A 13,885-nucleotide genomic window follows, 5' to 3' on the forward strand; every position below is an offset into this window, starting at 1 on the left:
CAAGTATCACAGCTTGTAAACGCTTTCTGTAGCCAACAAAGAGTCTTTCAATTCTTGTTTGGAGGATTTTCACCCATTCTTCCTTGCAAAAGGCTTTTAGTTCTGTGATGTTCTTGGGCTGTCTTGCATGCACTGCTCTTTTGAGGTCTGTCCACAGATTTTCGATGATGTTTGGGTCAGGGGACTGTGAAGGCTGTTGCAAAACCTTCAGCTTGCCTCTTGAGGTAGTCCATTGTGGATCTTGAGGTGTATTTAGGTTCATTATCCTGTTGTAGAAGCCATCCTCTTTTCATCTTCAGCTTTTTTTTTTTTACAGATGGTATGATGTTTGCTGGTATTTAATTGAATTGCTTCTTCCCTCTACCACTGGCTGCAACACAAGCCCAAAGCATGATCGATCCACCCCCGTGCTTAACAGTTGGAGAGGTGTTCTTTTCATGAAATTCTGCACCCTTTTTTCTCTAATCATACCTTTGCTCATTGCGGCCAAAAAGTTGTACTTTAACTTCATCAGTCCACAGGACTTGTTTCCAAAATGCATCCGGCTTATTTAGATGTTCCTTTGCAAACTTCTGACGCTGAATTTTGTGGTAAGGATGCAGGAAAGGTTTTCTTCTGCTGGCTCTTCCATGAAGGTCAGTCCTACTTGTGCAGGTGTCACTGCATAGTAGAACAGTACACTACCACTCCAGAGTCTGCTAAATCTTCCTGAAGATCTTTTGCAGTCAAAGTGTGGGTTTTGATTTGCTTTTCTAGCAATCCTATGAGCAGTTCTCTTGGAAAGTTTTCCTGGTCTTCCAGACCGCAACTTGACCTCCACCGTTCCTGGTAACTGCCATTTCTTAATTACATTACAAACTGAGGAAACGGCTACCTGAAAACACTTTGCTATCTTCTTATAGCTTTCTCCTGCTTTGTGGGCATCATTTATTTTAATTTTCAGAGTGCTAGGCAGCTGCTTAGAGGAGTCCATGGCTGCTGATTGTTGGGACAAGGTTTGAGGAGTCAGGGTATTTATAAAGCTTTGAAATTTGTGTCACCTGGCCTTTCCTAACGATGATTGTGAACAAGTCATAGCCCTAACAAGTTAATTAAGGTCTGAGACCTTAGTAAAAATTATCTGAGAGCTCAAATCTCTTGGGGGTGCCCAAACTTTTGCATGGTGCTCCTTTCCTTTTTCTCACTCTAAAATTGTACAAAACAAAAATAATACACTAATCTTGCTTAAAGTGTTGTAAAGAATGTTTCATCTTTAACTTTATGACTTTTGGAGATCAGTTCATCTTCTACTCACTTAACTATTCACTAACAGAAATTTTGACCGGGGTGCCCGAACTTTTGCATGCCACTGTATATTCTGTTTTTGCACGAATAGATTTTTAATCTATTCAATATAGATGTAGTATAATTGATATACTTATTTATTATTATTATTTTCATTATTATTTTTCTATATTATGTATTGCATTGAACGTGCCGGTGATAATAAATGATTCTGATTCAGATTCTGACTTCCTTTTGAGTTTCCGGAGATTAGACATGACATCTCATACTTCAACAAACTTCTATAGATGTGTAGTGACTGGCTGCATCATAGCCTGGTATGGAAACATGAATGCCCTTGAACAGAAAATCGTATAAAAAGTATTGAATTTGACCCTGTGCATGGGTCTAGACATTTTCCACCGTCTAGACCCATGAATGGCCAACTTGGCCAGGCCCAGGAGCAAGCCCACCAGTAGATCCTCCTCACTACTTGTCCCCTTCTGTACTGGGTGCCCATACATAAGGAGTGTGGGGCTGAAGTGCAACCAGAACCTCAGGAGCAGCCCTTTCATATACTTAAATGGGCTGCAACCTCTCACATTCCATATAAGTGTGGTACACTGATTCCTTCCAGCCACAGAATGGGCAGGTGGACAGGGTGTCAGTGAACCTACTTAAAAACCTGTTGCACGGTATTACCTTACGCAACACTGTCCACGCCAGGTCCCAAATATATATGGAAAGGACCCCTGGAATAAAGAGATTTCCACTGTGGACCTCCTCCACTGCCAAATAGTAAAACAGCCTGCCAAGGCAAGGAAGTGAAAGGTGTACATAACAGCCTGTACAAGAAACGCTATGGAGCATCATGGAAGGGCAAGGCGGGCATCCCCGTGAGATGTCCTAGATGTGGGGTCCTCTCCCGCGTGGTATCTGAGGCTGGGTCCGACAGGCAATTCCAGTCAATCAGGTGGTGGTGCAGCCAGAACTTTTCCACTTCTCTGAGCCCCCTCAAAGTGGCGCTGCTGATGCTGTCCACTTGAAGCCGTGTGCCCTCCTGCATGTTGTGTCCCCGGTGAGCAAAAGTGCGTCGTCAGCACATGCCATCTCTGAGGGTGGTTGCTTCCGATCACGGAGGACTGACCGCTCTCTCCAATCGGAAGACTCAGTTCCACAGCAGAAACCCTATGCTTCCTATTGCTGCAGAAGAAGTCCACCAGCTTATTCTGGGTCCTGGAGACAAAAGCAGTGGGTGGTACCATATCTTTACAATGAAAGCTGCTTATCAATAGGTTTTACATGGACTGGTGATCCAAGTTGTCCCATTCTATTGTGCCTAGCCTATGGCAAACAACTTACAAATGTAGCAATGGCTCCAGCAAAACTGAAAAGACACTTATCTACAAATCACAGCCATATGACATGTATGATTATTTTAAATGACTATTGAAATCTCAAGACAAACAAAGCTTTTGAAAATAAAGTCACAGTCAGTAAAAGGACTTGGGAAGCAAGTAAATTCGTAGCTTTAAGACTGGTTCACTTGAGAATGTTAAAAAACTGTGAAAACCTGGACAAAGAGCACACCAATCTCCTGCATACAGAAATCCAATGGCTTAGCAAGGGAAGAGTTCTTAACAGGGTGTTTGAGCTGAAAGGTGAATTACAGGAGTAGTTTAAAGAAAATAGGCCAGATTTTGCTAAGTGCTTTGAAGATAAAGAATGCATGCAGAAACTAGCCAACCTAACAGATATTTTTCATCATATGAACCAGTTTAACAAGTCTCTGCAAGGCCTTGGAGAAAATGTTTTGACTTCAAATGACAAGATTCCTGGATTTAAAAGGAAACTGAATCTTTGGAAAAAGTGTGCTGCAAAAGGAAATCTTGAAATTTTTCCACTGCTGTTTGGGCTTGAGAGAGAGGATGAATATCAGAAAGTCTTGAGTCTTATTGAAAACCAACTGGAAGAAATACAGAACAAAATTGAACAGTATTTTTCCTCCCTTTCAACACAAGTGTATGACTGAGTGAGGGACCCTTTATCTGAATCTTCTGCTCAGCTTGAAAACTTGAATTTGAGAGAAGAGGAAGTGCTTTGTGAACTGCACACTGATCATGCACTTAAGATGAGATTACTGACCTGAACAAGTTCTAGATTCCTGTGAAAGAAGTGTATCCTGCTATTCTTAGGAAAGCAATGAATATTTTGCTGCAGTTTTCAACTTTTTACATGTGTAAGCAAGCTTTTTCTTGTTTAACAAGCATCAAGAACAAGGATAGAAAAGGAAAGAGAGTAATTGCAAGAAAGGTAAGCTAAGCTTAACAGCTTTTTTTCTTCAAGAAAGGTGGGCTAAAATTCATTCTCTATTCAAAAGAACATTGACAATTGTTTTTGGATTATTATATCCACAATTTACTGATCATGCTAATGTACCGTGAGCTCCAGATGTAATAATTTTTATGCAGGGGTTCCCTGAGACCTGAAGATTGTTTTGAATGGTTCCTCCAGAGCAAAAAGTTTGAGAAAGGCTGTATTTGGTAGTTCACAATAGTCTTTACCATCTAAGCCAGCTACTTTCAATTCTGAAACAATATAGCAACTAGCAACCTTATTTTGACGCATGCAGTGTAAGAGAATGCGTGTCCTTTTTCCTGTGAGGTTGAGCTTGTTCATGAGGACCTCTGTGCCGAAAACTGCTGTATTCCCTTGATCTAGGAAAGCATAAATAGCCACAGTCTTGTTACCTTTTTTAGACTTCACCTGTACTTGAATTATGGGAAGTTTACAATCATGATCACCAGCCTCTGTAAGGTTGTAATTCTTTCTCTGCTTGTTTTGATTCTCCATCCTTTTCATTAGAAAGAAGATGAAGTATGCTGGGATGCCTGCTACTGCATACCTTGCATGAAAGACACTTTCTGCAATCCTCGCTGATGTGTCCTGTATACAAACAGCCAAAGCAGGCACCATTTTCTTTTAGGAAGGCAATCTTCTCACTCCGAGCCAAAGGAGGCATGAATCCAATGTAGAACAGAAAACCCTTTTGGCTGCTGAGATCATTTCTCTTCCAGTAGTTCCAGGTTCACTTTTAGCTTTGCTTCTCACTGTAGGCGCAGTAGTGAAAAAACTGCTTCCTTTAGCCTTAGGACTAAATCAGCCTCTGTTTTAATATGTACAGAGGAGTGTAGATATAGAAGATTTTCTTCCTGCAGCAGAACTTCAAGTTCTGACATTTGACTCACTGTTGTTCGGGTTTGCATCATCCTGTAGGTCACCTGCTATATGCTTAGTCAAAACATGCCTTGGAATTTGAGAAACATCATCTGATAGAAGGTGAGATATAAATTCACTTGTTGTAGCAACATGACCATCATTGTAACATGTTTGGGTCAACCATTGTTTCACATCCTCTAAGAATGCACTACTAAGACTATCAATGTTTGAAAGTCACTTGTTCTGTTTTCTCTGTTCGTCCTTCAGAAGTAATGAGATTAGTATGTGATATTGCTTAACAACAACTTTGTAGAAATTAGTTAAGTTCTCAAGACAAGATTGCACTTGTAAGGCATTTTCCTTATTTTCCATAAGATCCTTAATTGATGGTATTAAACCTTCAATTTTATTCACATTTGTTTTACACTTCTTTTGAACACTTCCGATTCTATCCACTAAAGCTTTCGCAGTAAGTTCAATTTCTCTTTTGCAAGCCTCGACTTCACCGTCACTGACATCAGTTCCATGCTTCGATTCACTCATGTTACTTTCTCCTTTCTGTGCAACTCTCTAATGTTCCAAACAATTAAACATGGGCATCAAACAAATTGTCCACATATCCACAGCACTTAAACCATGCCAAACAAATAGTATTAAATACAAATGTCAGGATAATGTTTCAACACTTTAATAAAACAAAGTGACGAATCTTCAGGCAGATCCCATGCAATCGAGCAACGGTTCCTAATGGATACATAGCGCTAACCATTCAAACAACAAAGATGTAACTTGAATCAACAGAAGGTAGCAGATAAATCCTTCTGCAAGTTGCTCCAGTTTTCCCAACAGGCAATCCTTTGGTGTAGCCTGGTTTTCATTTGGTGTAACTTTTTTTTGTTGAAAAAAAAAATTTAGTTGTTACTTGAAAACAACCAAAGCCCCTGAGAGACTGAGTCAGGGTGTTGATGTGCTTCCAAATAACTGAGTTCCAAGTCGAGAAAAGTATGTTTGATCCTTTATATGAAAACAACAAAGATGAACTACCTTGTAGCTATAAAAAAAATAACAAAATTGGCAATATAGCGGAATAAAAGTTAAGGTTGTTGACCAATGCGCCACAAGGCACGCAAAGGAAAAACATAATCAAACGAAGATTGTAAGTTAGTGAAACAGCAAAATAAGCACACAACAAAAAAAAATCACACCCAGCTCACTCCTTCATAACTAAACCAGAACTAATTAGCTGAGACAAAGTACGAATATGTAACGATACTCATTCTGTTCTACCATGCCTCAACCCAAGTGATTATAAATTATAACCCCATTATAAATGTCCATCATGAAATACAATGTAGACAGACAGAAAATAGATATATGGCTTCTACATGCAGGATTGAAATAAATAGTTTGAGTTTCTAACACCAATTGTGGTCAATCAGTAGGTACTATTAGGAGGGGCCTAAACTGTTGCCCTTTCTTATAGAGCCCTTGCAGTGGCAGGTGGGTGCAGCTTCTGTGTGTCCTTAGCACGTGGTCCTCGACTTTTGAGTATGTCAATTTGTGGCAAGTGATTGTAGACCAGCTTTACATAATGAGTTTTGGGCAGATGACAGGATATCTTTCACCATATTTTTGATATTTCAGTAACAGTTGAATTTCTCATTTTGTGTCTCCATGGAAACAGCCTATACAGAATGAAGTTGTTGGGGGTGACCTTACATAAATACCTCTCTATCTCATCAAGGAAATGGGGACTCATCTCATTTTCATCGTAATTGCCAGAAAGGCAACATGGTCAATATGGTGCCAATTATGAAAGATCTGATGGAGAGGGCCTTTCATAGGAATAGCCAAGCAAGGCCTTGGTGAATGTTTGAAAACTTTGATGAAGCATTCTGCCGAATGACTTCAGCCTGTTTCAGCCAGTATACTGGATCAACACACATCAAAGTTGCTGGTGAACGCAGCAGGCCAGGCAACATCTCTAGGAAGAGGTACAGTCGATGTTTCGGGCCGAGACCCTTTGTCAGGACTAACTGAAGGAAGAGCTAGTAAGAGATTTGAAAGTGGGAGGGGGAGATCCAAAATGATAGGAGAAGACAGGAGGGGGAGGGATGGAGCCAAGAGCTGGACAGGTGATTGGCAAAAGGGATATGAGAGGATCATGGGACAGGAGGCCCAGGGAGAAGGAAAAGGGGGTGGGGGGGGAACCCAGAGAATGGGCAAAGGGATATAGTCAGAGGGACAGAGGGAGAAAAAGGAGAGAGAGAGAAAGAATGTGTGTATATAAGTAAATAACGGATGGGGTATGAGGGGGAGGTGGGGCATTAGCAGAAGTTAGAGAAGTCAACGTTCATGCCATCAGGTTGGAGGCTACCCAGACGGAATATAAGGTGTTGTTCCTCCAACCTGAGTGTGGCTTTATCTTGACAGTAGAGGAGGCAGTGGATAGACATATCAGAATGGGAATGGGACGCGGAATTAAAATGTGTGGCCACTGGGAGATCTTGCTTTCTCTGGTGGACAGAGCGTAGGCGTTCAGCAAAACGATCTCCCAGTCTGCGTCGGGTCTCGCCAATATATAGAAGGCCACATCGAGAGCAACAGACACAGTCTATCACCCCAGCCGACTCACAGATGAAGTGTCGCCTCACCTGGAAGGACTGTTTGGGGCCCTGAATGGTGGTAAGGGAGGAAGTGTAAGGGCATGTGTAGCACTTGTTCCACTTACAAGGATAAGTGCCAGGAGATCAGTGGGGAGGGATGGGGGGGACAAATGGGCAAGGGAGTCACCTAGGGAGCGATCCCTGCGGAAAGCAGAGAGGGGTGGGGAGGGAAAGATGTGCTTAGTGGTGGGATCCCGTTGGACATGGCGGAAGTTATGGAGAATAATATGTTGGACCTCGAGGCTGGTGGGGTGGTCGGTGAGGACCAGGGGAACCCTATTCCTAGTGGGGAGATAGGAGGGTGGAGTGAGAGCAGATGTGCTTGAAATGGGGTAGATGCGTTTGAGAGCAGAGTTGATGGTGGAGGAAGGGTTTAAGTATACTGGATCTACTCCTTTTCCTGCTGGGCTCTGATTATATTTTCTGCAGTTTATTGATTAATTTATTTGTTACTAAAGGATGATCTTATGGATAAGGCATCAAAGTTGTGAAACATTCAATCGCAACGTGGCTGGACAACGTTTTTGCAAAATTGGGGAAAATAAGTTTAAAGGTTCTCTCTGTGGCTGCATGGATTTCCTCCGGGTGTTCAATAAATCTTGCAGTAGCACTTGTATGCATAGCTAAGGTCTAAGAAATGCAGCCTAGTACCAAGGTAGCCATTAGAATAAGAGCCCTTGTTTAGTTTTATTCCTTTGATTGCAGGTTTATATATTGAGGTTTTGCAATTCAGCCAGTTTTTGATTTCCGGATTAAAAGCATGATTGCTATAGCAGTTTGAGCAAACAAGTGATTCTTTGACTCAACAGCTAATCAGAGTTAATGGTAAACGTTACTTCTGCCAAAACTGATGGAAAGTGGATTGTTACAAGTAGATAGTCTGTGGTAATGGGGGAAGTGAAACATCTTTAATTTCTCCAGGCAGTAATTAAAATGCTACTTCCAATTATGCTATCTAATAATACTAAAAATAAATGAATGTGAGCACATCCTAGTATGAATTCAAATAACAAAAACTTAAAGTCCTTCGACTTAGTTTGCTAATTTGTTTGAAAACAATTTGCAAATCACGCTTTCGTAAAGTGGTCTGCCACTCAGCAAGCGATCGATCTGTCAATCACGTAGAAATTCCGTGATCATTTTACTCGTTTTCTGTTGGTGCAAGGTGTTCATTTCCGATGGTCAGTGGATGCAAGTAAAACTGTTTGGGTGATGCAGCTAATCGATTTGTATGCCTTCTGCAAATCATCTTCATGCATATATTACCCATTGCTTTCGACCGAATTCAGTTCGAAAATCCAATTCGCCGCGACCACACTGTTTGCCAGAGTGAAGGATTCTGAAGCCAACTTGTGTCAAATCACCATCCACGATTGACAAGCACGGCTTCTGCCCAAAAACTCAGTTCCTTCAAGTAGCCCTAGTAGTTTAAGCAATTGTTTTCCTAATAGGTTAGCAGATTAGATGGAAATTCAGAAGCTGAGTAATGGATATTTTGCATCTAGTAAAGGACGTATAAAATGCATGGCTTTTAGGTGTACCCTGACACTGAAACTAAATTACTCGTATACTTGCATGACAACTGGTTGATTTATTTTTGGGTGGGGTATGTTTGTAAGTGTTTGAGAATGAAGTCATGTGTTTTACAGTATCTCCATGAGCCTTTGGTGAGCCTTGTGTCAATTCGAAACCTCCACTGCCCGCCGAATTTCCTGATACAGAAATGCCAAACAACACAGGGTCGAACTTTTAAGACCTAGGGTCTACTGTGGGCTGTAATGTTTTTTCAAAGATTCTGTATGCTTGAGGACTAAAAACATTTTATGGTATCCTGTTCAAAAACTTACGTGAGGCCTTTTTTCCCCTCAAAGTTGTCGCTCGTTAAAGCTTTTTTATACTGGATGAGTCATTTTAAGTTTGGAGTTTCTACATGATCAGTGCATCTGATTAGTACATTGGTATTTTAGCAATCTTTTACAAACGTTAAATATAGCTAATGCCCCACTCCAGTATTAATTAGTGAGGACATTTATTGCGAATAGCTACTGATAGCATTGTTCCAAGGTATTCTTTAAGAGTGGGGGAGCCTCGTATATTACATAAAGTATAAGCACAGACTTCCTGGACTAAAATACCTGTTTCTGCGATTTAAATTTCATGGAATTTATTACATAACAACAAATGTCTGGAAAAATGAGTTAATTTACAAATTTACAAACAAAAAGCATAAGAAATAAAGGCACAAATAGGCTTCTCTGCAGCTTAGCATGATTATGACTGATGTTATACCTCTCTGCCACATTAGCCCTAACACATTATCTAATTATTAATATATAAAATTTTAAAAAACATTCATCTCCTGAGATGTTGCACTTCATTGTCTAATGCCTTCATTGTTTGGTTTGTATAATTTTAGGGTCTCTTATTTTGAGTTGAACTAAATCAGTTTCAGTCTTTTAGCTGAAGTTCTATCATTTTATGATCATTGTAAAAGCATCCTTCATTTCTTGAGTTCTTCTTCCATACCATTGCTGCTAATTTGGTTTGCCTAGATTTTAAATTGATATACAAGTAAGTCCTTTAAGATTATGTTATCTTTGTTGCATCCAATTTTAATTTTTTAATTTATACTATTCCCAATACTGCCATTGCCAATACTGTTTAAAGGTTTATAGTTAACTCCAACTATGTTTTCTTCCTCTTGATTTTTTTTCTTACATACAAATTATTATTTCTCTTGATTTTCTGAGCAAAGATCCTTTTTCTCCATTGCCTTTGTTTCATTCTTTAATATCAGGGCTGCCTCATTCCTTTCACAATCAAGAGAAAATCTGCAGGTGCTGGAAAGTAAAGCAAAGCAACACACACAAAATGCTGGAGCAACTCAGCAGGGCAGGTAGCATCTATGGAGAAAATTAGAATTGATGTTTCAGGCAGAGACCCTTCAGTCCTGCCAAAGGGTCTCGGCCTGAAACATCGACTCTACTTTTTTCCATAGATGCTGCCTGGCTTGCTGAGTTCCTCCAGCACTTTCTGTGTGTTGCTCCATTCCTTTTTCCTTTTTGCCAATCTTCTGTTCCAAACCTTGGTCATTTTGCAACCTTGTCTCAAAAATAGCTGTGAGATAATAATGGTTCATTTGTAATTGTGTTATTATTGCACTGACTAATACACACATTCCAAGCCATCAGTTTTATATTTTTAACACTTATCTCTGCTCTTGGTCTAATTAGAAGTATATTAGTATCCCACTCATCACTGGTACAACTCCTCTTGTCACTACCCCACAGAGCGTTGATTCTTGGTCCTTCCATCTGAATGTTTATAGGTACAAACTCCATTTTAAAAGAGAAATTTCTTTGGGCTGTGAACCCTACTGGTGGTCCTGCAGCAAAGAATTACCCACAACTCATTGTGGAGCGGCTGCCAGGAGTAAGTGGTAGGACAATTCTTTTTTGTTGAAGATGATCATTTGTGGCATGTATTTCGCCTAACCCTTTTCAGTCCATGTTGGAAAATAGATAAGTACTCAGATTGAGTTTATTTTCTATTACAATAGGGAAAACAACTTAAAACATAAATTTTCATTAAGCACTTTGAACATCCTGAGATGAAATTGGTACAAAGACGGCAATTCTTGCTCTTTAATGTTATTTTCATTAATTATTGTTATTTTATTTCAGTTAACAAAGGAATGTCAAAGAAGGAAACTCAGCCAATGAAACATGGCTCTTCCAAGAAAAGTCTTCCTTCTTACCATGAACCTGAAGAGAACCCTACACAAGATAATGCTTTCAATGTACGTTTAAGGAGCCGACGCCTTATCAGACCACCACCAAAGTGGTGGGTGGTACAGCATTCTGACGATGATTTGCAAACAGAGTTGAACACAAATTACTCACCAGAACTGAAGGCTAATTTACAAGGAAGGTTGGCGACATTAAAGTTTGCAAAGTCACAAATGAAGAAAAAGATGGTTATGAAAACATCTTCATCTGCTCAACTGGAGACAAAAGAGCATAGTTCAGAGGAACACACCTCAGAGAAGGATGTTTCTGAAGATGTTTGTTATCCAGATAGTCCACCAGGAGATCATGTTCGTAATATATCAAATAAGAAGCAAGGTAGAAAGCAAAAGTACACTTCAGCCTCAACCAAACCAAAAAAGCGATTGTTTTCGGAGGCTGAAGAAGAAAAGGCCAAACCCTCTGATAGGCACCAGCGCAAAAAGCAAAAATTCCTTCAGAAACAGGAAGTTCATAATATCGGTGTACATGATAAAAATGGAATGGAACAAAATGAGAATTCTGATGAACTTACAGACTCTGCTCATGTTTCTCCAACTTCAAGGCAAACTAAGCGCCTTAACTCTTTATCATCAAAACCAACTAAACAAAAGCCCAAAGGATCTTTAGAATCTTTCGGCACTACTTGTGTTGTGAAGATTACACAAAAACCTGCTCATGAATCTCCAGAAATGATCAAAGTTTCTTCAGGGAGTCCAAATCGGGCCCTAATGAGTCCCAGAAAGTCCAATTCTGGACTGGCTAATCAACCTTGTATGAGTGCACAGGTTTCCACACCTACTCCGCATGGTGTTGTGATGAGCACAGGAAGATACCAAAATAAGACCATTCCTTCTCAACAGACACTAGATGAGAATGAGGAGGGTGATGAATGCACTACCTCTGTAAAAAGGAAGGGAACTTTAAAGCAAGGACAGCTCTGTAGCGATTTGTAAGTAGGCAAACCTTTTCAAGGACTTCAGTAAAGAATACAGCATAATTGTCCAACTTATTCAACATTTCTTTAGCTGTTAAAGGACTGAAGGAAGAAGGCCTGAGAGCTACAAAATGTTATTAATCTATCTTGTGTTAAAACAAATTTCAGTCTGTTCATAATTTTAGAAGTTTCAAATTGTGTATTAATTTTTCTTTACTTTTAGGCCTGTTTTTAATAAGAGTGGGCCAGGGCCCACTGTGAACTATCAAGAATCATCAGATGTAGGAGACAGTGGACATAGTGGACATATTGAGCATGAAGGTACGATAGTTAAAAGTTGAAATATGCTGAAGAAAATATGGTTTAATGTAACTTAAAAAAATTCTTTCAAAGGAATTTGTTATTAATGTTACATTTTTCTTTAATTACTTTCCGGCTCTGCGCCAAAATAGTAAATCTTTGTGTCTGAATGTGAAGACATTGTCCTCCTCCCCAGGCCTTTGGTCACATCAGTCCCTTATCACCAGGATTCTTTCCCTTTCCCACCTACTATTACTCACACATTTCTCCTAATCAATTAGCCCACCCCATCTCCCTATTTAGTCCAATTGTCCCTTGTACTACCTTACCACTGTTGTAATGAAATGATCTGTGTGGATGACATAACAAACAGTTTTTTCGCTGACCTTGGTACATGTGACAATAATAAAGCAGTTTACCAATTTAAATCTACTTTTCTTTCCTATCAGATGCCATCATCTACAACCCTTTGATGGCCTCACTTGTCACCTCCTAGTCTCTATTGCTGTTTCTACCCTTCCCTCTTCATGGAGTGATGAGTTAAGACTTTGGTTCATAGAGGCTTTGATGAGAAGAGGCGGAGGCTGCACATAGATTTTTTTTCATTTAATGTTTCTTTCTTTTGTGTTGTGCAGTTAGAGCAATGGGGATGCCAGGCAGGACAGTGGAATGCTCTTGCATGATGTGGGAAGGCAGGGAGACCTCCAGTGTTCCTGAGGATTACACCTGCAAGAAGTGCATCCAGCTGCAATGTCTTAGAGACCATGTTAAAGAATTGGAGCTGGATGAACTCCAGGTCATTTGTAAGGCTAAGGGGATTGATGGATAGGACATACAGGGAGGTCGTTACACCCAAGGTGTGGGACACAGATAACTCAGTGACCATCAGGAGAGGAAAGGGGATAGGCAGCCTTGCAGAGTACCCCTGTGGCCATTCCCCTCAACAACAGATATATCACTTTGGATACCATTGGGGGTTGGGTGGGATGACTTAGCAGAGGAAAGCCACAGCAGTCAGGTCTCTGGCATTGTTGGTTTCTGTGGCTCAGAAGGGAAGGGGGAAGAAGAGGCGAGCGGTAGTGATAGGGGATTCAGTGGCTGGGGGAACAGCCAGGAGATTCTATGGCCAAGATCAAGATTTCCCTGGATGACGTGTTGCCTCCCGATTGTTAGGGTCAGGGACATCTTGGATTGAGTCCACAGCATTTTTAAGTAGGAGGCTGAGATCGTGGTCAGTACCAATGACATAGGTAAGAAGGGTGATGATGTCCTGCAAAGTGAGTTCAGGGAGCTAAGTGCTAAGAGTCTAAAGGCGAGGACCTCCAAGGTTGTGATCTTAGGATTGCAACCCATGCCATCTTCTAGTGAGGCCAGAAGTAGTAAGATAATACAGTTTAAAGCATGGCTAAGGAGATAGTGCAGGAGGGAGGGCTAAAGAGATCATTGAGCTCTCTTCCAGGGAAGGTGGCACCTGTACATGTGGAATGGCTTGTACCTGAACTGGAAGGGGTATGATGTTCTTGTAGGAAGATTTGCTTGTGCTGCATGGAGGTGAGGGGGTTTAAACTCGAGTTGCTGGGGAATGGGAACCAGAGTGCCAAAGCATATAGTGGTGTGGTCGTGGGAAAAGATGGTGTCAAGCCTAAGACAAAGTCAGGAATTGAACAATTGAACATAGTGAGAATAATAGAAACAGAAAATCTACAGTACAGTAC

At 40.6% G+C, this 13,885-nt stretch overlaps 1 protein-coding gene across 5 annotated transcripts in view; it reads left to right on the forward strand.

Moving 5' to 3' along the window:
* Positions 1-13,885, forward strand: part of LOC140197672 (uncharacterized) — a 137,400-nt gene that overhangs the window by 99,991 nt on the left and 23,524 nt on the right. For all 5 annotated transcript variants that reach the window (XM_072257966.1, XM_072257967.1, XM_072257968.1 and 2 more), the window contains 2 exons: positions 10,832-11,885; positions 12,094-12,191. In XM_072257966.1, the coding sequence (XP_072114067.1) occupies positions 10,832-11,885; positions 12,094-12,191 (1,152 nt within the window). The remainder of the gene's footprint in view (positions 1-10,831; positions 11,886-12,093; positions 12,192-13,885) is intronic.

Source organism: Mobula birostris, chromosome 5 (assembly GCF_030028105.1).
Source record: "Mobula birostris isolate sMobBir1 chromosome 5, sMobBir1.hap1, whole genome shotgun sequence".
Taxonomy (NCBI): Eukaryota; Metazoa; Chordata; class Chondrichthyes; order Myliobatiformes; family Myliobatidae; genus Mobula; species Mobula birostris.